The sequence below is a fragment of the Cryptotermes secundus genome, unplaced genomic scaffold, assembly GCF_002891405.2.
Source record: "Cryptotermes secundus unplaced genomic scaffold, Csec_1.0 scaffold1359, whole genome shotgun sequence".
Classification (NCBI taxonomy): Eukaryota; Metazoa; Arthropoda; class Insecta; order Blattodea; family Kalotermitidae; genus Cryptotermes; species Cryptotermes secundus.
Window position 1 is genome coordinate 727,913 of NW_019734334.1, and position 19,643 is coordinate 747,555.

The 19,643-nt window shown below is 41.9% G+C and overlaps 1 protein-coding gene across 10 annotated transcripts in view; it reads right to left on the reverse strand.

The window, feature by feature from the left end:
* Positions 1–19,643, reverse strand: part of LOC111868706 (probable phospholipid-transporting ATPase IF) — a 166,378-nt gene that overhangs the window by 82,341 nt on the left and 64,394 nt on the right. For 2 of the 10 annotated variants that reach the window (XM_023859619.2, XM_023859610.2), the window contains exon 1: positions 13,449–13,747. The exons of 5 other annotated variants lie outside the window; for them this stretch is intronic. In XM_023859619.2, the coding sequence (XP_023715387.1) occupies positions 13,449–13,496 (48 nt within the window). In that variant the 5' untranslated portion in view covers positions 13,497–13,747. Of the gene's footprint in view, positions 1–13,448; positions 13,753–19,643 lie in introns of those variants that run through there. 3 more of the 10 variants (XM_023859613.2, XM_023859611.2, XM_033753140.1) reach the window with 2 other exon arrangements.

Sequence of the window (19,643 nt, forward strand, 5' to 3'; positions counted from 1 at the left end):
CTGTGACGCTGTTGTCGCATGGAGCACATGGCAGAACCACTCTTCACGTTCATTGGATTGTCTCGTACGCCTTGTCTCATGTGCCGTTAGCTTTTGCTTCTGGTTGTACATCATGAAGGCATGTAGGGACGTAGTAATAAAATTTCATCGCCTGCTGAACCTTAGATAAAGGTAAATTTGTCTCTGTCCATGTAATTAAGCACCGCGCCATGAAGACGTGCGTAGGAATGGCGGCATAGCTCCACACATTCTTAATCTCGGCACTAGATGGAGGTGAGTGGTTCGCTCAACATCCCAACCACTTTATCCCAAGGCAAGGAGTACCCGGTATCCACTCGTGTGGGCCTCAGAGCTGGTCTGGATGCAGTAGTGTAAAAAGAAATTCTTACCCCTGCCCGGAATCAAACACCGGTTGTCCAGCCCATAGCTAGTCATTTTACTGAGCTATGCAAGCTCCCTTCTAAACCTTGGAACTTACTGGAAGTGAGTGCTGACAATCGTGCACCCAAAAATACAGTTCCCTGTAGCTACTGAATAGAAGACTAGGTGATATAACCGTGTAACCTTTCTAGATATGACTTTCTTCACGTAAGTTGGTGGTATGAGGGACTGGTTTTACTTGTAGAAGACTTCTGATTTCAAGATTAACTATTGTAGGAATTAATAACAAGGGGACGTGCCTGGGTGCCAGCAGGATTCTGAAGTGTTCAATGCCTGCAGAGAGTTAAGTCGGATTCTACCTTCACAGGTGGGTGTGATGAGTTAGCTCAGGCAATCCCACCTCATGACTCGTAGTACGCGGGTTCAAATACCCGGCGGAGGTCGTCGAATTTTTAAGGGCGGAAAAATTCATGGAACAAGTCCTCCGGGAGCGACTTTAAGCCGTGGGTCCCGTGTCGTAGCTTTACAGCACTTAAAAGAACCGCATACCTCCAAAGGAGGTCACTGAGCAAAATTGCGGACGTTTCCCGCCCAACAGCAGTCTCTAATACCTCTGGTAGAGGGGGCAAGCATTATAGATACCTCTCAGCTAGTAGAGCCGGTCTCGCTGGCTGGGCGGGACTGATGGTAAGCACCAGTACCGGTAGGATATAGAGACTGGTAGAAATCATAGAGGGAAGCACAATGGACCAATACAGGTCTAAGTGCATGGGGAAATCCACCCTCTCCAAATAGCTAACTAACTAGCTCAGGCAAGGCAGGAACATGACTCTGTCCCAGGCGTGTTAACCCTACACACATTACGATTTTTTCCGTAAGTAGCGCATTTTTCCTTCCGCCACCGACGAACCTGCTGGGAAGTTGAATCGTGCAATGGATAATTACAGGAGAGTCTAATTTCCCTATAGTTAATATATCGTTGCAGGAAACACCGGAAGCCAAGAATCCAGTGGTGCACCTATTACTTCTGTAGACGGAGCATTAGATACTTTATTTATAGAGATGAGAATTGAAGGTGCAGAATTTTTTAATTATTTTCGAATGTCTATGTCCAATTTCGATGAACTCTTGCAATATTTACGTAATAGCTTAGAGAGTGAGAATACGAAAATATGAAATTGTATTTCATTTGCAGAACTGCTGGCAGTTTGCATCATCAGGTAAGTGTTTGTAAATTTGTTTATACTTTTATTGCTTTATTTTATTTGCTTGTGTGTTTCCTGTTACGTGTACTTGAACTATCCGGGCTATATGCTGTGTCAGTGTTTTCTTGGTATTTTATTACGCTCCGAACAATTATACTCATTAAACAGATGTTTTTTATGAGTACCATTAAAACCTAACAATTAAGTATGATATATTTTATTAATATTGCATAGTTGAAGGAGAAATCAATGCTTCCGTTGCTGTCATCTGATAATACTGAACAAACTGAATATCGAGATTGTAGATCATTTGTATGCCTGTTACTCGGTGATGGCGCCGGAGATGCTACATTAATTGTGGTAATGAGTACTGGTCTTTTTTATTTGTTCTTTTCGTTGTATCCATGATTTATTTCAGCCGTCTTACAGTGCATACACTCGTCCACTTCACTCTTCACTCCTGCACTACATTTTTCGGCACAAAGGTGCCATCTTCAGGTGCTTTTCGATTTACGTTAAACTACTTCACTGCATGCCTTGCTGTTTTCATACTAAAATAACTAAAATATATGTTCATCATATATATTGATAAATATTAAATATTAAAAATATTAAAACTGTTCAGGATTTTTTATCCCTACGTAGCATCTCAATACGCGAGTCACACCTACCCTCTTCTATCGGCGCACTCTTCCTACTTTCGTGTGTGTATTGTGCTTTGTGTTGTGTCTTGCTCCTGTGACTGCGTGTGTTATACTTCGTTGTAGCTTGTTGGTGGACGTAATAACTCCGCAGTAGGGCGTCTTATCACTGCAAAACTGAGAGTTGTGGAGGTATCGAGGTAGAATAGCAAATGAATTAGTACAATAGGAGTAGCAGTTCGCTGCGACATATCAAGACCAGCATAAACATGCTATTGTTGAATGAATGAATGTATAAGGGGTAGGCCTTCTCGGCCCTTGCACCGCGACCTACAGTGATCTATTGTGCTTCCCCTTTTGATTATCCCCTCAGCAATCCTGCGCTTCGAATTAAGCACAGGATTTTGTAGGTGGGGGAGTCGAAATAGTCACTTGGTTCCATAAAGTATTGACCCAAGTGACACTTAAACTGTGTCCTGTCACGGGACCGATGGCAAGCCGATGATGCGACAACGCCATACGCAGTAATTCACTGTCGCTGGTCCGTGTGAATATCTCATCTGCAAGCTATTATGACTGCAACCGACTGCACCGTCACCGTTAATGGTCACGGTAAAACACCGAAACGTGTGTAAGATGCTTAAGAGTTTGAAACTCGAGAATACCTGAACATATAAACATTGGACTTGAACCGACAGGTGATGAAAACAACGCTCTGTTCGATGCTGTTGTTTCTAGGGCTATTGTTTTGAGCAAATGATAAATACTGTCACGTGTAGGGGTTACGAGTGACGAATAATAATGGGTTTTGGATTGGATGACTGGATTTATTGGCATTTCTGTTAGAATTACACTCAATTACAATCACCTATAACAGCTCAAAATCAGTGACTGCCTAAGGTTAGTTCCGTTTCCTTCTGAACTACGAGAGTCTTTCCTCCCACTGTGGTTGGCTAATTAATTCCTGCAGCTCACTAGTTCTCTAATTACTTGTCTACGAATGACTCGTTGCTCTGGCTGGCAAATTCATCTCCTTTTATAACTTCGGGAGAACTGTATAGACTATGTTGTCACCACCTTCAAGGGTTCCAGTACTGCTGTTCATGTTTGCGTTGTGCCGGATACACCTGTAATACCGTGGTAACCAAACCCGTTGCCCAGAAACGGACGTCTATTCTCGTTGACAGCGTAACGCTCTGGAACGTGTTTAGCTCACTGTTGCCTAGCAGTGCGTCACAATGTGTTGTATAAGCAGAGCCACAGCGTCGTGCAGCGTACTACGAACTAAGAGAAGCTGGTGAATTCCCGCTCGTTAATTCAACTTTCCTCGTCCTTCCTTGCGTACCTTTAAGTTTTATGTCCGCTGCTGAAGCAGTTCAGATGGTTTATCCCATTACGCGATTCATTAATATTCCTCAAATCTTCTTAAACAAACCTTCCTCCATTTTCTTCAAGAAATATTGCAGGGAGAATAGAAGTTATTTTCCAAATCACCTGTGAGGCAAGGGTTTATCTGAACTAATAACCACTACGCTGTTCCCTCGACCACACAATAAAATTAATTCTTCATCTAGTCAAACGTACGCCGCGTATTGAAATTAAAATATTAATAGAATTAAACGAGGAACTCTATAAATACTTTATATCCCTCATTGGTGTTTGTGTGTGTAAACGTAAAGTTGTCCAAGTGATTAAGAACTGTGCCAGGAAAACATACTTGGGAACGGATTAATAGCACCAAGCTCTGGTCTCCTCACAAACGCTAGACCTCTCCAAAACGAATCGAGCAGAAGGCTGGTTTGGCCTCACAGCCCCTCTGGACATACACGTCATATCTGTCGTTAAGTTTCACAGGGTTGCAGTGTGGAGCTGTGGATTATGTGCATTATACTCTGACCGCGAAGTAGCACCTGTGGATTTTGGGGCGCTGCCATTCTTACTGTTATTTCCTCCTTTATGCTCTCAGTATATGGTAGTGAGTACTCTTCAAATGAAGAGTAAATACTTTGTTGCCGTGTACGAATAAGTACAAGGGATAAAATGCCGGTATGAAAGAATAGTGTATTGATATTGATCAGAAGGTATTGAGAGTTCTAAAAATTCCATAACAGACGCACCAACTTGGCTCAGCAAAGGGCACTCCCATAAATTAAAAAGAGGTAGGGGATTTAGCATCGTCTAGAAATACGAGTATAATAAAATGTCGCTTCGTCTTAGAAAGTTAATTATACAACACGACCGTGGTAATCTAGAAGTGTTAAGTTTCCGAGCCTCTACAAACGAAGCACAATAAAATCAACGCACATACGGAAATGGCGAGTGACTGATTTACTGCCCGTAATGAATCTTTGAAGATACATCCCCTTCCTCCTAATTTTCGGGAGGTTTATAAATGCTTCAATAAGGAAATTTCCGTCACATGGGGTACCAAAGTATACTTCCCATTTCTCTACCACCCAGGGATTTTTATCTCCCTATTACAGTGCTTGCACCAATTCCGAGGCTGCTGGGAACACACTTGTTTACTTGACCTCTTTTGTAGCGACATCCACTTCATTATTTCTCATGATAACCATACAGTGACCGTCTCTGTGGCCTAGTGATCAGAGTTCCTGCCTACAGATCCAGAGGCCGGGTTCGATTCCCGGCGCTACCAGATCTTCTGAGAAGTAGTGGATCTGAAACGGGATCCACTCAGCCTCGTGAGGGTAACTGAGGAGCTATTTCAAGGAAACAGCGGCTCCTGTCGAGAAATCCGAAATTAACGGCCGTGGGATCCGTTGAGCTGACCACGCGACATCCTCTATCCGCTAAAATTGGTCTTGATTGAAAAAATGTGGTTCTTCAACAAGTTTAACTTTATTCATTTTGGTCCGTCACACTAGTTAATTATTATAAAATGATTTGATAACAGTCCAGTGTGACTCAGTGTATATTTATATGATGCCTTTACATGTTTCTGTCAGTTGTGACCATCTTCAGGAGGCAACATGTTAAGGAACTACTATTACATAGTTCATAGTACATAAGCTTAAAGTCTTATATAAAGAATTTTAATTAAGTTAAAAGGTGTTTACGTTAAAATATATTATTAATGTTCTTAATATTTAAATTCTTGAACCGCTGAGGTTTGTGTCTCCGGGCCTTTTCTGTCAAAATGGGAGATTGAGGTGTTATTTGTCGTCCTCTGAAGTCAAGGCAGCGTTGTTCCCCCTTTTTTATATGATTGGTTAAGGATCTGTGTTAATGTTATGTTGTTCCTCCTTTCATTGTGTACCGAGGCCTTCTGAAGATGTTCACAACTGGCCGAAACATGTAAAGGCATCATATAAATATATACTGAGTCACACTGGACGGTGTTATAAAATCATTTTATAACAATGAATGTTCTTGTTGTGTAATTTTCTCAGACATCCTCTTACTACTCGTACTCTCTTCTCAGCACTTTGTCTACACACATCCTCAATCTCTCCTGTTGCCTTTGGATAGGAGAAAAAAATATCATGCTTTGTTAAAAAGAAAGTGTTAAATTTGTCAATCACCCGGTAACCGTCACGGATTTGATCATTAAAATACGCAGTAAATTATGAAGAGACATTCGGACCGTAACACAACTTTATTCGGACGCGATTCAGACCCAGTATCACGCTTACTTTGCCAAATGCATTTCTCTTACTTTGACTTTGGTTGTAGAAAGCTCACTGTCAGCACCTAAGTCTGGAGTGTGGTCACACTGTCTGTCCCATCCTTATGACGGATTAGACAGAACATGGAACTTCTTGCACGTATCGATAAGTTGAACTAATTCTTGGACAAGTGGTGGCCCATACGACCTCGGCTCGGCGTGAAAAGTTGCAACGTCCTTACCCTGCTGTCCAATATATAAACGATACGTCGGCCATAGAGTGGGCACAGTCCATCTTCATAGTTGTTGTTGTTATTAAGCAGAAGTTGCTCTTCTTCGCACAGAATATGGTTGCGTTCCTTGTCAATATCACAATAAATGATAACTTAAACTTTGAAGAATCACACTGATATTAAGAAATCAAACATGAGTTTTATCTTCTCGAATATAAGGCCATGCTGTCTATCGAAAATAAACTGACGTTCAGGAAAAATACGCCGCCTCCATCTTAGAGTCGAAAATGGAGGCGACACGTTCCTCCGAAACGTCGGTTGCTTTTCGACGGACTACAAGGGGCACGCGGTAGCGTAGTTGGTTGAGGCACTATGCTACAAGCCGGAAGGTCACGGGTTCAAGTCCCGATTAGGTCATTGGATTTCTTCAATTGACCTAATCCTTCCAGCCGCAGTATGGCCCTGGGGTCGACTCAGCCTTTAAAAGAAATGAGTACCAGGAATATTGTTGGAATCATCCTGGGGGGTAAAGCGCGGCCGGCGCCTAAGGCTGACAAACTTGCCGCCATCTACGAGTTGACTCACTAGAAAATTTGGGAATCTCAACATCTCACAACCCTATAGGCCTCCACGGCCTGTTACGGGGATACGTTTACTTTTACTTTTTTACTTTTACACGGCCTTATACAGCAGGAGACAGAACTCTTCAACGCTGTAAAAACGTAAAATCCTACAAATGAAATCAAACTTTACTCAGATAAACAAAATGGTGTGAGAAAAAATGATTCCAGTCGCATCCAAAAACTGCACTGACATACACGTACATGCGTATCCCGTTAAGAGCTGCAGCCACCGAACATAACGGCAAGAGAGGGAGTTCATAATATATATGGGTGTTCAGTATTATGTTCGCTGTAGAAAACTGGAAACAGGCAAGCAGCAGATAGAGAATTAAAGTTTTAGCTTACTTTCCTTCCTCAGAGCGAAAGAAAATAAGAGTTAGAGTTCATCGTGCTATTTGCGTCTATGTGTCGAGTGTTCTCTCTTTCAGCCATTTCACTTAATATAGTTTCACGACATCCCGTTGGATATTATGTATTAGAGGCTATCCTAGCGTCGTTTTCTCTTATCTCCTACAATCGATATTAACAACATGGCGGACGCACGAAATTATGTGACCATAAAAGTTTATTCTGCATTAATAACCATGGCCCACATGGCGTGCGTAATATTATCCCGGCAATGTTAGGGTCACATGTATTTATCATCTCATTTCGAACCTTGCCAACTTATTTTCCTAAATGTTCACGTACCCTGGCTGACCTTAACCTTAACATTATCGAATTTGGGAGTTTAGTCGTAACCACACATGCTGTACAAGTGTATCACTTTCCAACATAAAAAGGAAATTTCTCGAAGAATTTATTATTGTTGGGCCACGGCCTAACATTTCGAAAAATCGAGTACATCATTAAGCGTTAAGATAAATGGAGAAGTAAATTTCAACATCCATTCGTTATTTGTACTTCGTAAGTGGGCTGCGGGTTGTTATTATGGACAAAGATTACACTTTACATATATGGCGTCTACTACGGTATAACCTTCACCTCCAACTGTAGGAAAATCGTCCATTCGGTGACATTAGAAACATGGCGATACTGCCACCATAAATATGACACACTTCGGCCAGAGAATTCTTCAACAGTTAAATGTTGCACAGGAATGGTGCATCCTGCACGGATAAATATCGTTGCGAAAGTGTGTACGAACAGCTGTTGAATTTAATATTCACCAAGTTCTTTCCACTGAAATTGGAGAACCTACCCGGAAAACGTGAAATACGTACCATCTTCCCCCCCCCCCTTGGCACTACAGTCCCAGTGGGCCTAGGCCTACCTCCATGAACTTCTCCGTTCACTTTGGTTTTTCTAGATCTTACACATTCGGTAGGACTCCTTGGGCGGGTGATCAGCCGTCGCAAGGCCTCTACCTGTAGACAAACACAGAAAAACGCACACACACAAACTAAACATCCATGCCCTGAGTGGGATTCGAACCCACGATCCCAGGCTTCCGAGCGAGCGAAGACAGTACATGCCTTAGACCGCTCGGCTACCGTGACCGGCATACGTACCATCTAGGAAACAATATTTCCGTCCTCAGTACGGCTGCTAACAAGGAGATTAGTTTTATTTTATTCTGGCATCCAACCCTTCCCAGTTTGAAAAAGTGACTAGCATCGTGTAGGGCAATGCAAGGCACAACAATATCTTCGAAATGACGGTGAAGGAAACAATGTACCTAAGATGAAAGCGGTTACCTTGTACGGGATTTTTAAGATTCGGCTGGGCAAAAGAGAAACACGGCAATAATACCCACTTCTGTGTTCGTTCTTCTTTTTCTTACTTCGTGTTCCTAATACGATTATTTTAAATCCATTATCCAAATCTCGAAATATGCTCATTATACAAAATATTTTAGTATTTTTCTTTCCTTGGCACTACAGCCCCAGTGGGCCTAGGCCTACCTCCATGAACTTCTCCGTTCACTTCGGTTTTTCTACATCTTACACATTCGGTATGACACCTTGGGGGGTGATCAGCTCGTCGCAATGCCTCTAGCTGTACACAAACACAGAAAAACGCACACACACAAACTAAAAATACATGCCCTGAGTGGGATTCGAACCCGGTTTCCAAGCGAGCGAAGATTAAGAACATTGTTCTACAGGCAATGCTCTAGGCTTACATTATATGGACGCTTAATTCGAATCCCGGCCTGGACACTGACAATCCTGAGTTCTTTTCTTCCTCAATCTCTCTGAGCAAATGCTGGGATAGTACTTCTATTAGGTCATCGCTTCTTTCCAAATTCCTTTCAATTCATCAGTCATCCTACCATCCGACGATATAAAGACTAAATACTGATAGTCGCTAAATAACCAACAAAGTAGTATATCCTGTATATAAACTGACAAAGCGTAAAGCGGACCTGCAACAGTGGCAAGAGAATCAGATGTTCGGAAGGGAGCAACGAAAAACACAGGCACAGTCCTCTTGTATGACAGTCTAGGCTGAGAAGCGCGTTACTTACAAAGCTGAGCAATACGGTTTAAATTTGAGATTTTTCTGGATAGAGGAACTGTAACATTTCTTGCAAATCCGCTTTACAAACTTTGATAACACTATAAAATACACGCCTAGTTCGGGCCCGAAGATGGCATGCTTCACCAACGAGACGATGCTGTACAAGCCGTGAAGTGACTGTACGTAGGTGTAAACATGGCGTAATGCTTGATAATTCTGTAAATCTCATCATCAGGGCACTTCGCTTTACCAGCTCATTACTTACTTACTCATGGAGCTCAGCCCTTCTGAAGGAGCCGCCAATTCTGCAGCTACTCAAGAATTTCCCAGCATTTTATGGAACCCGAAGGTTCATTACCGTGTTCACAAAAGCCCTCCACTGGTCCCTATCCTGAGCCAGATCTATCCTATCCATACCATCCCATCCTATCTCTCTAAGATCCATTCTAATATTGTCCACCCACCCACGCCTTGGTCTTCCCTGTGGTCTCTTTCCTTCTGGCTATCCCACCACTATCCTATACGCATTCCTCGTCTCCCCCATTCGTGCTACANTTTACCAGCTCATACTCGTACTTAACTACATGTGAAGGGAATGTCGGAGATCTCTATCTAGGGGCAACAAATCGACCCATGTGACCTCAGCATTGCTAACTGCTGTCAAAAACAAGTTCGTATCTGCAGTAGATAGCGAAAACACGAAAGATGAATGCATATTCGCACAACGAATTTAGGTACAGTCCCTTTGCATTGTATTGTCGCGTATTTAGTGACTAGGCACGGAGTTTGGATTGGTAATTGGATTTACTGACCACTTATAAATCGTAACTACAAGTAATTATAATGCTCTTGCTAACTCATGCACCCGACTCCTCACTACAGCACACACTGTCTTCTAACTCAAACTGTGCAAAGTACAATTTTATAAAGCTAAGAAATTGAAATTAAATCATTAAAACCGAGATCATCTTCCCATCTCAGTCGATGCTACAGATGAAATATGCCGTTTAAAACAACATAAGATCTTCAGTCAGTAGCGAACATTCCTAAATGAATGAGCTCTTGGGCACGTTCCCCGGCGTTGCTTTGGTTTAGGGACTTTTACCTTCGGCTAGGCCTATTCAGTTAAAATTGTTTTATGCATATATCCTCGGGACGTTTCGGTTATAAATTAAATAAAAAGCTGCAATACTAATTCAAAACAGCCAAGGCGTCGTCAAAGGAACGCAGAAAGATACTATTGAAGAAACTGAGGTAATAAAAATAATGCAACATTTGTAATCAAACGGAGCCCCAGTTTGATCCTTTTGAATCGTCAGACAGACAGATGTAGTTGTGTTTTTAAGACTAAATATGTGAGACAATTTCTTCAAAAAAGTTCCATTAACTGACACCAAATTTACTAATAAAGGATTTAATAATTACTCCGCAAATAACTCCAAAGACCAGAAGCAGACTGTCGCACAGCTGATAGAGAAATCGCCCTCCTCAGTGGGAGCCGAAGGTTCACTAGTGTTCACAAGAACCTGAAACTGGACTCTATCCTGTCAGTCAACTTCACCCCGTAGAGACAAAATATTTCGGGATATTGTACCGCCAACTAATGTTATTTATTTCGTTCCTACGTCTGGGTGCAGGGCCAGAACATTCCCCGGCTCATACAGACTGGCGTCACATGTCGGCAGATAATACGGACTTACCTCCTGACCTCAAGGATAAAGACTTCGTTATGGCACAGCTGCAGGAAACAAATTGGATCGTTGCGAATCTAACCACACCGGCTAATTTCTTCCATGTCCTTCAGCGACAGATTGCGTTGCCCTTCAAGAAACGCCTAATTCTTTTCATGATGAAATTTCTGCTTCGACATCCGGAAGAAATCCCCTCGACATTAGACTTAACGGAAGGTACAAGGCAATTTTGTTGTATAAATTGCTTTAAACTCAGGAAGTCCTTGTTATTCTTATCCACTTCAGAACTGTTACCATCCCAAAGAAAATGCTAAAGTATAGGGTAAGCATAAATGATATTTACAATTTCGGAAATGTATTGCGAAACAGTCAGGCAATGTAACATATCCGAACTCTCGGACATTAGTTATTATAGGTATAATTCCTGTATAAACTGAACAAATTTATACTGTTTTTTTCTCCTTTCTTTTTATTATTGCTAGTGGGGTGGGACTAAGTCCCTTACACTGCGGCGACTGCTGGCCTATTGTACCAGCCCCAGATGATAGGTGAGGGTGATTGTGGAGCAATTGGTGCAATGAGGATTGGCAGGGGAAACCGAGGTACTCGGAGAAAACCTGCCCCAGCGCCACTTTGTCCAGAACAAATCCCACACAGCCCGGGATCAAACCCGGGACGCCGCGGTGGGAAGCCAGCGACTAACCGCTTGAACTATGGCGAGGCCCTTTTTTTACCTTACAACATATTTTGGTCATTTATGGCCATCATCAAGTAAATCAGTTTACATTCACACTCTACAGTGTTTACACTTTGGGGGAAATGTCATATGCGTTATTTACAGTATTAATGCCAGCAATAGTTCGTATGCATATTTAAAATATATTATGTTAAAATTTATCTTAATTTTAATTAGATTAAAATAAAATGAAATTATTATTAAATTACGATTAATTATTATTACTATTGCTACTATTAACTAAAGTGTCCCTTGCAGTTTTTTTAATGTTGACTTTGGACACGTATAAGTGATCCGTTTTCATATCAATATTGTGGCATGATGACCAGTTGCTAAGCAACGACTGCGAAGTAAGCAGCAATACAATAGTCGTTGCTACGTAACAGCTTCGCAAACGAGCATGCTTCCATGGCAACAAGAAAGTATGGCAATAATGGAAGCGGTGTATTCTACGAGGTCCGTGTCGAGATGCTATAAGCAGAGCCAGTTAGCTATTGGATTCAGAGTGAGTTGCGTTAGAGCGGAGAAAGTGAGGGGACTCAGGAGAGGAGTTGACACAGTAGAGTCAGGCAGTAAGTCAGCTACATCAGGTCTTCATTAGAGTTAGTGACCTGAACGAAACGTATGTTCGACAAAGTCGTTTTACGGACTTCACTTCACGTAGTGTGTTCACGGCCAACTCCCGATGGGCGAAGGTGGTGTCGGTCAAGTTTGCCGCCCACCCGCGGGGTGCTTAGTGCTTGAGCGTGCACCAAGATGGCGGACGTCCCACTAATGGGATTCCGGAAATACTGGACATAGACTGGACATCGCTGAAATCTGAATGCCATGTCATCATGAATACTCGTAAATACCCAGAAGCAGCTTCTGTAGTGCAACAAAAACACAGAGTGCTCAGTAACACTGAGAACCTTGCCGGATGCACACCGGCTGAAGTGGGGGAAGTTCTGAGTGGAACTCTATTGTGAATAGTGCGGGGGAGAACGTAAAAGTCTAGATGGGAAGCCGCTTCTTAGCGCTCTTTGCGGAATTTACACGGTAACAATGACACACCCTAGCATCCACAGTCACGTCTTCACTAGCCGTTGCTCGGTAGCGGCTTCCTTCCACTAGTGGACGTTCCCCTTTTCTATGGGTTCCATCACTATCCCTGCCCTCAGCTACCAGCTTCTAAGGGTAAAAGTTCCAACGACTGTACCACAGCAGTCAACTAGCTAACTAACAAATGAATGTATAAGGGGTGGGCCTTCTCGGCCCTTGCACCGCGACCTACAGTGATCTATTGTGCTTCACTAACTTACTAACTGTCCTGCTTTTAACATCTCGACACGGACCGCGTAGAAAACACCGTTCCACTACTGCAGTACAATTCTTGCAATTCCTGGCGTTACCAGATTTTCTGAGAAGCAGTGGGTCTGGAACGGGGTCCACTCAGCCTCGTGAGGATAATTGAGGAGCTATTTCAAGGAAATAGCTGCTTCTGTCTAGAAAATCGAAATTATCGGTCGTGGGAATTCGTTGAGCTGACCATGCGACACCCTCTATCAGCTAAAGTTGGCATTACCTTCGCCAACAAGCGGCGGTCGCTCGGTCGGTATAGTTCGCTTGCGGACTAAAGCCACTATGCTAAAGAAACTCAATAACAAATTGAATCAATACTCGTTTAATATACCGGGATATGCAACACGCGGAGTGGGGGCAGCAAGCAGATATGTGGGGCATCATAGTAGGCACATCACGCTTTTCATACAAAAGTATGTACATTTAGTATGACACAGCACACTGGTAAAAGTGGTACGAATTTCATAATTCTAGTTTCGTTCATTAGTCAGAGAAGAAAATTAATTTACCTTATAACGTGCGTACGAACGAGGCAAATTGCTGTTCTCCTTCTTCATGTGTACAGACAGATGCACGGCTTATAATAACAACTCAAGAAACAATGCATTCTCCACACAAACGCTTTGCTAAATCAAAGTTGCAATCTTCATGAACCCACTGCCAGAATACAGCCACAGCGTAACTTTGGGTTCTCTCCGCGGTTATTTGTGAATATACTCAAATTATTTGTGTTTTTATATAATAGCATTCATCAAATCTTCAGTGGAGGTTATTTCTCCTCGTGAGATTAAAGTGATACATATTACGTCATCTAACGACATATTCCGCGCACTGGAGAAATGACATCAAAGGTATGTATGTAATCTCATATACAGTGGAAGATAATTCACCTATTCACCTTATCTAATGCATTTCGTTCACTGGCTCTACAGCCCTCTTGGGCCCTGGCCTCTGATTTTTTGTTTCATGGTCATTTTACAGACGGTAGGATTCCTTGGACGAGTGATCAGCTCGTCGCAAGGCATCTACCTAAACACAGAATGAACACATACACATACCAAACATTCATGCCTTGTGTGGGATTCGAACCCACGATCCCGGCTTCTGAGCGAGAGAAGAGAGTTCATGCATTAGACAGCTTGTCTACCGTGACTGGCTATCCAATGCGTTACCTGTATTGATTGTATAAAGTATGCCCTTGCATTAATTTCAACGCAACTACTATTCCCAAGACAGGGTTATATCTGCATCAATAACTTTAAAAAACACATTTACGCGAGTAGTTATATAGAAACAACAAATTACACGTGTCATTTTTACAGTAAGTTTTACGACAGAAAATCATATCTTCTTGGAAGTATATACAGGACATCTTTCCATTTCCCGTTTAGAGATACACAACACAACATAATTCGTCCACTGCTGAATGGTCGTTTTTACACATTCAAAATCAATCACAGAATATCCAGTTCCTTTAAGAGAAAATATTTTTATATCGGAATTTCAATATACTACAGTCACTCAATGGCGCTTCCACACTGCCTTCATGTAAGCATTCGCCAGTACGTTCAACAAGAACAAGCAGTGCTTTACAACTGTGTGGATGAGTCAAACTGCACTCTTTCCATATTTCACACGTACGTATGAAAAGCAATATGCCTTCTGCTATTCCGTCGTTTAGGGTCTAATGATTCATGGGTGTATGGAACTGCGAGCAAAGTTAATTTATTTGGTCAGAAGCAGTAAAATGGGATTCATGTGGCATACAACGGAAATATCTTAATGACCAACAGATATTAAATCCTACTTACGAATAGTAGATCAGCCTTTATTTCCAAAACGGAAACAACTGCTCACTAACTTGCTCCACAATTTGTATTCTTCACCTAACAATATTCACCTTCATCTGTGGCTCTACAGCCCTTTGTTGGGCCTTAGCCGCTTTTTCAGTTTCCTAATCTTTTACACAGTCGGTAGGGCTCCTTGGACGGGGGACCAGCCTGTCGCGAGGCAGCTACATACACACAGAATAACACAAACACATAAGAAACGCAGACAGACATCCATGCCTTAAGTAGGATTCGAACCCACGATTCCATTGTTTGAGCAGGCGAAGACAGTTAATTCCTTTTCTTTTAATGCTATTGGGGTGGGACTAAGTCCCTTGTACTGCGGCCACTTCTGGCCTAAATAAATATCTCAGAATACCACGTCCCGGTCGAGATCCTAACCGAGCACGTCCCGAATATGAGTCTACAGCGTTACCGCTACACTAAACTGGTCCAGTTCATGCCTTAGACGGCGCGGCCACTGTGATCGGAGCCTAACAATATTAGGGAAATCATATCAGGGAACAAATATGGACAAACAGGATTTAATGGGAAGAACTGAAGGGAAACCAAGGACCAACTGAAATGACAGCTCTTAAAAAAAAAGAAGTATTACAATATTTGTCTGGATTCATGTGGCCCAGAGACGGGATCTTGCTAGCACGGTAGTGACCTTGGAATTCCATTAAAGATGGAGAGTTTACTCGTATTAACACGGTTAGCTTCTCAATGCTTTTACTCATTGGACTTAGTCAGAATTACTGGTGGGACCCAAGAGAGTAGGTGTCCCCCCCTCTCACCTGATAACAGAAACAGATCCAGTTTTCGAAACGTTGTGTTCTCTAGTTTCTAGAATACTGGACGATGGAGAAAGTCCGAAAATCCAGTAATTCTGAGTGTTATACACTATCATCAGAACAATGTAGAATCTACTGGCTGGTTAGTGAGTCAGTCAGACATTCACAAATGGCGAACTATCTATTGCCCTGCTTACGTGTACAGTGTCTCTTAGTTCGAGTTGGAGTTCATTCGGGAGTTGCCTCACTATGAAGGGCACAGTGTACATCTGACAAGTCCGCTGGGCAGAAAGAATTATAAACTACATACCAACATCCCTACTTAATTACCTATTGCGATTTGATCAATTATTATAAGTATTTTAGTCAGGTAAGTTCGAAAAAGTATTTATGCTCTTCTGTAAAATTATATACTAATTATAAATGCAGGATGTGTCCTTTAACTACTATCTAGAATAAGACACTTCGGTAATCTTCGCTTATTTAAGGAGGGTCATGTTTATTACTGTATATTATACAAGTTATGACAACTGTGCAAAGCGTAGAAATTCTTTTTTTGTTATCTAGAAACACTTATCCCGAAAGACACTGGACAGAAAACGTGTGCTTCATTCTTCTCCACACCGTTCCTTTATAAATATCTGTCACTTCGATATATTCTTAAAACGCACGCAGAGTTTCATGAGAAGTGGTTACTATTTTCACTGTATTTTGACCAAAACTGCAGTGTGTTAACAAATTTTAGTAAGAGCCCTCAATGTCAAATTTTATGAAAATATGGTCCGCTGTTCTCGATATATTAGATGAGGGCAAAAGTTGTACAGACTCGTTAGGTTATTTGTCCTCTACCAAACTCAAATATTCAACACTCACAAACGATCTTCCGAACACGTGCGACAATTGCCTAACTCTCTTACTGTGGACTAAAGGCTGAATGTCAAAAGCCTTTCAGTTATTGGGGGCGGTAATAGATCCGTAATATGTCTGACTAACATTTGGGGGCTATCTGGTTGGACAAGAGAGACCACGCTGCTATTTTTAGTGATTATCTCAAGACCTTCGACGGAAGTGGAAATATACCTTATAAAGAGGTCAAGATTGGTTCCTTCGTACTTTTCTCGAGCTCATTACAAAACAGAAATAAGCCAACATATATTAATTTTGCGAAAATAATATTCACATTTACTTCCGTATATCCAGATTTTGAGAATAGACTCAATAACTATCTTCGAAAGCAGATAGAAGAACCTCGTCACAACCGAACAGAGATGGTGCGAGAGATAAGATACTGCAGATATGTCCAGCATGTTCGCAGAAAAGTATGTACCTGAAATATTTCTCTTACTTTTGCAATAAAATGGCATGTAGTCCTAAAAGTGATAATAGATCACATGGACATGAGGTCCATACGAAATATTGAATGAATGTATAAGGGGTGGGCCTTCTTGGCCCTTACAGCGCGACCGCAGTGATCTATTGTGCCAGTAATATTACCCCAGTACATTCTGGACAGCCGTCACTGCTCCACCAAAATCACCCGCCATATGATCCTGCAAACAGCAACTTCTCAATAATTCCCGCATTATAGCCAGGAATTCGTCAACAACTCGGCCATCTCTGACTCTCTTTCCTTCCGATTTATGTCCATATAATGTTCTTATAATGCGGAAAATTTCCATCATTTGTAAATGGTCCAACTATCTTATTGAGAGTCCCTTACTTCTGTATTACTAGAAACTCTTTACACTTCTATCTTAGGCCCATATTTGCAGTATGCTTGTGATCAAATAGTCAGTACCCAGCCACTGCTCTCAGAATAACGCATATCCGCATATCCTAGTCTATATTTTCCTATTTGTCCAAGCCCAACACAGTATAAACTATGCTTCGCATTTACGAACACATGACTGTTATTTGAAGNCTGTTATTTGTCCGTATTAATGTCTAGGAAAAATTATTGTTTTAATAACTGAAGCGTATGGACATTTATTTTGCATATTAGAGTATTAGCAAAAAGTAAAGTATTTAGAACCATCCCAGATTCAATAAAAATCCTTAGATCGTCATGCACGTGTACCCGTGCTGTGTATGTTAGTGTCTGTTATACATACACACACACTGCACAGAAGTTTGCATGCTTATACACTAACTGATAGTGAGAAATGTAAATATATCCCTTTAAATATGTTTGATTTGTGTGTGTGCGTGGGTGCACGCGAGTGTGTATGTCCAAACAACACACACAGAACAAATCTAATGTTCGTATAGTTCTTGGAAATATAAGATGTGCTATAGTACTTCGGATAACTGTTTAAAAATAAACAGAAAAATATGTTTAATACTGGAAATTTTTCTTATGCAATACTGACTGCAGGTCATTCCTTTAAAATAAAGAAAGCAGAGAGAACATCACAAAATCCGTTTGAAAAATGAAACACTCCACACTAATCCAGCGAAACACGCTGTTCACATTTAACACGGCATTACGTGTCCTTTGCACGATGTGCGAAAAGTGGACTGTTCGTGTCTATCCGTGCGGCCGCATGTTTCAACTCTAGAACAGCTGGACGAATTTTGTTGAAATTTGGTATGGGCATTGTGCCATTGGATGTTATCCCAAATCCCAGGTAGTTAATGCCCTACCAACATTACGCACTCATGAACATGTGAGATGGAAGTGACATTGGCGGCACTTAATACACAGTGAGAGTCAAAAGTCACTGTGTACCTACACTACAGATGATAAACCCGCCTCATTCTTAGTATTAATATTTGTAAACTGGCAGAGCAAACAAGCATCTCCTGTGGCAGCACGTGCAAAACTTTGAAGAAGCATTTCCACCTGCATCCCTACAAGATAACATCAGTGCATGAATTGAAAGAAGGGGACAACATCAAGGGTGCTGAATATTGCCTATGGTTTAGGGACCTAATTACTGCCAATGGAGGAAATAACCTGGACGTTCACATATCTTATTGATGAGGCGTGGTTTCATTTATCCGATTACGTCAATAATCAAAACAGGCACGTCTGACCAGCGACTAATCAGTATTAGATGAAGGATACATCAGAAGGTCGGTGTGTGGTGTGCCTTATCACGAAATCAGATAATCGGCTCAATATTCCTCGACTACACTATCAGCTCAGAACGTTATTGTGATGCGATTGTATTTACCCCTTCACTAAAAATTTAACTGAGGACGGAATTGCCCGCGGCTACTTCCCACAGGCCGGCGCTACTGCACATACAGCTCGCGTTTCCATGACGCAACGTGTTCGGGAACCAAATAATTTCAAGACATTTGGCCACCACCGCAGCATGGACTTGCATCCCCTGATTGTAATCTGTGGGGAGCAATTAAAGGCGCAGTTTACAAAGAAGAGCATCAACCTCTCCTTGAGCTGAAGGAAGCCATAGCGAAGTTCATCAGGAATTTCCGTCTGATTAACCTGCTGCGTTTTTTGCAGACAAGATAAGACGTGTAGATACGTGTCTTCAAGCACGTGGGAGTCATTACCAACTTTTGATGTAACTTAGCTAATTCGCTTAGTGGGTGGTGGAGTCCAACTGGGTCCACTCGGCACGGCGACCACTGATTGGCCTATTGTAGACTGCCCCGGGTGATTATGATGGTGGAGAATTTGCTGGAATGAAGATTGGCGGGGGAAACCGAAGTACTCGGAGAAAACCTGCCCCAGCGCCACTTTGTTCACCACAAATACCACTTTACCAGAACCGGGTTCGAACCCCGGGCCGAGGCGGTTGAAAGCCAGCGACTAACCGCTTGAACTATGGCGCGGCCCTGTAACTTAGCTAAGTATGAGAAATGTATTTGTATTAACGTACAGGGGCTCCCTCTCTACGGCAGGTGCACCGAAAATTTTAGCGCACTCTGTAGGTTCCTGAAATTGTGTATAATATCAGATCTTTGAGAAATGTAGAACTCTTGTTGAGGTATTCTCTTTGTAAAACGTAAGACAAAATAGAGACTGCATAATATCTATATTTAGCTTTAGGTCTGATAGCTCTAACTAATGAACCACTGGAGTTAGGTACTTGATATCTCGTGCAAACAT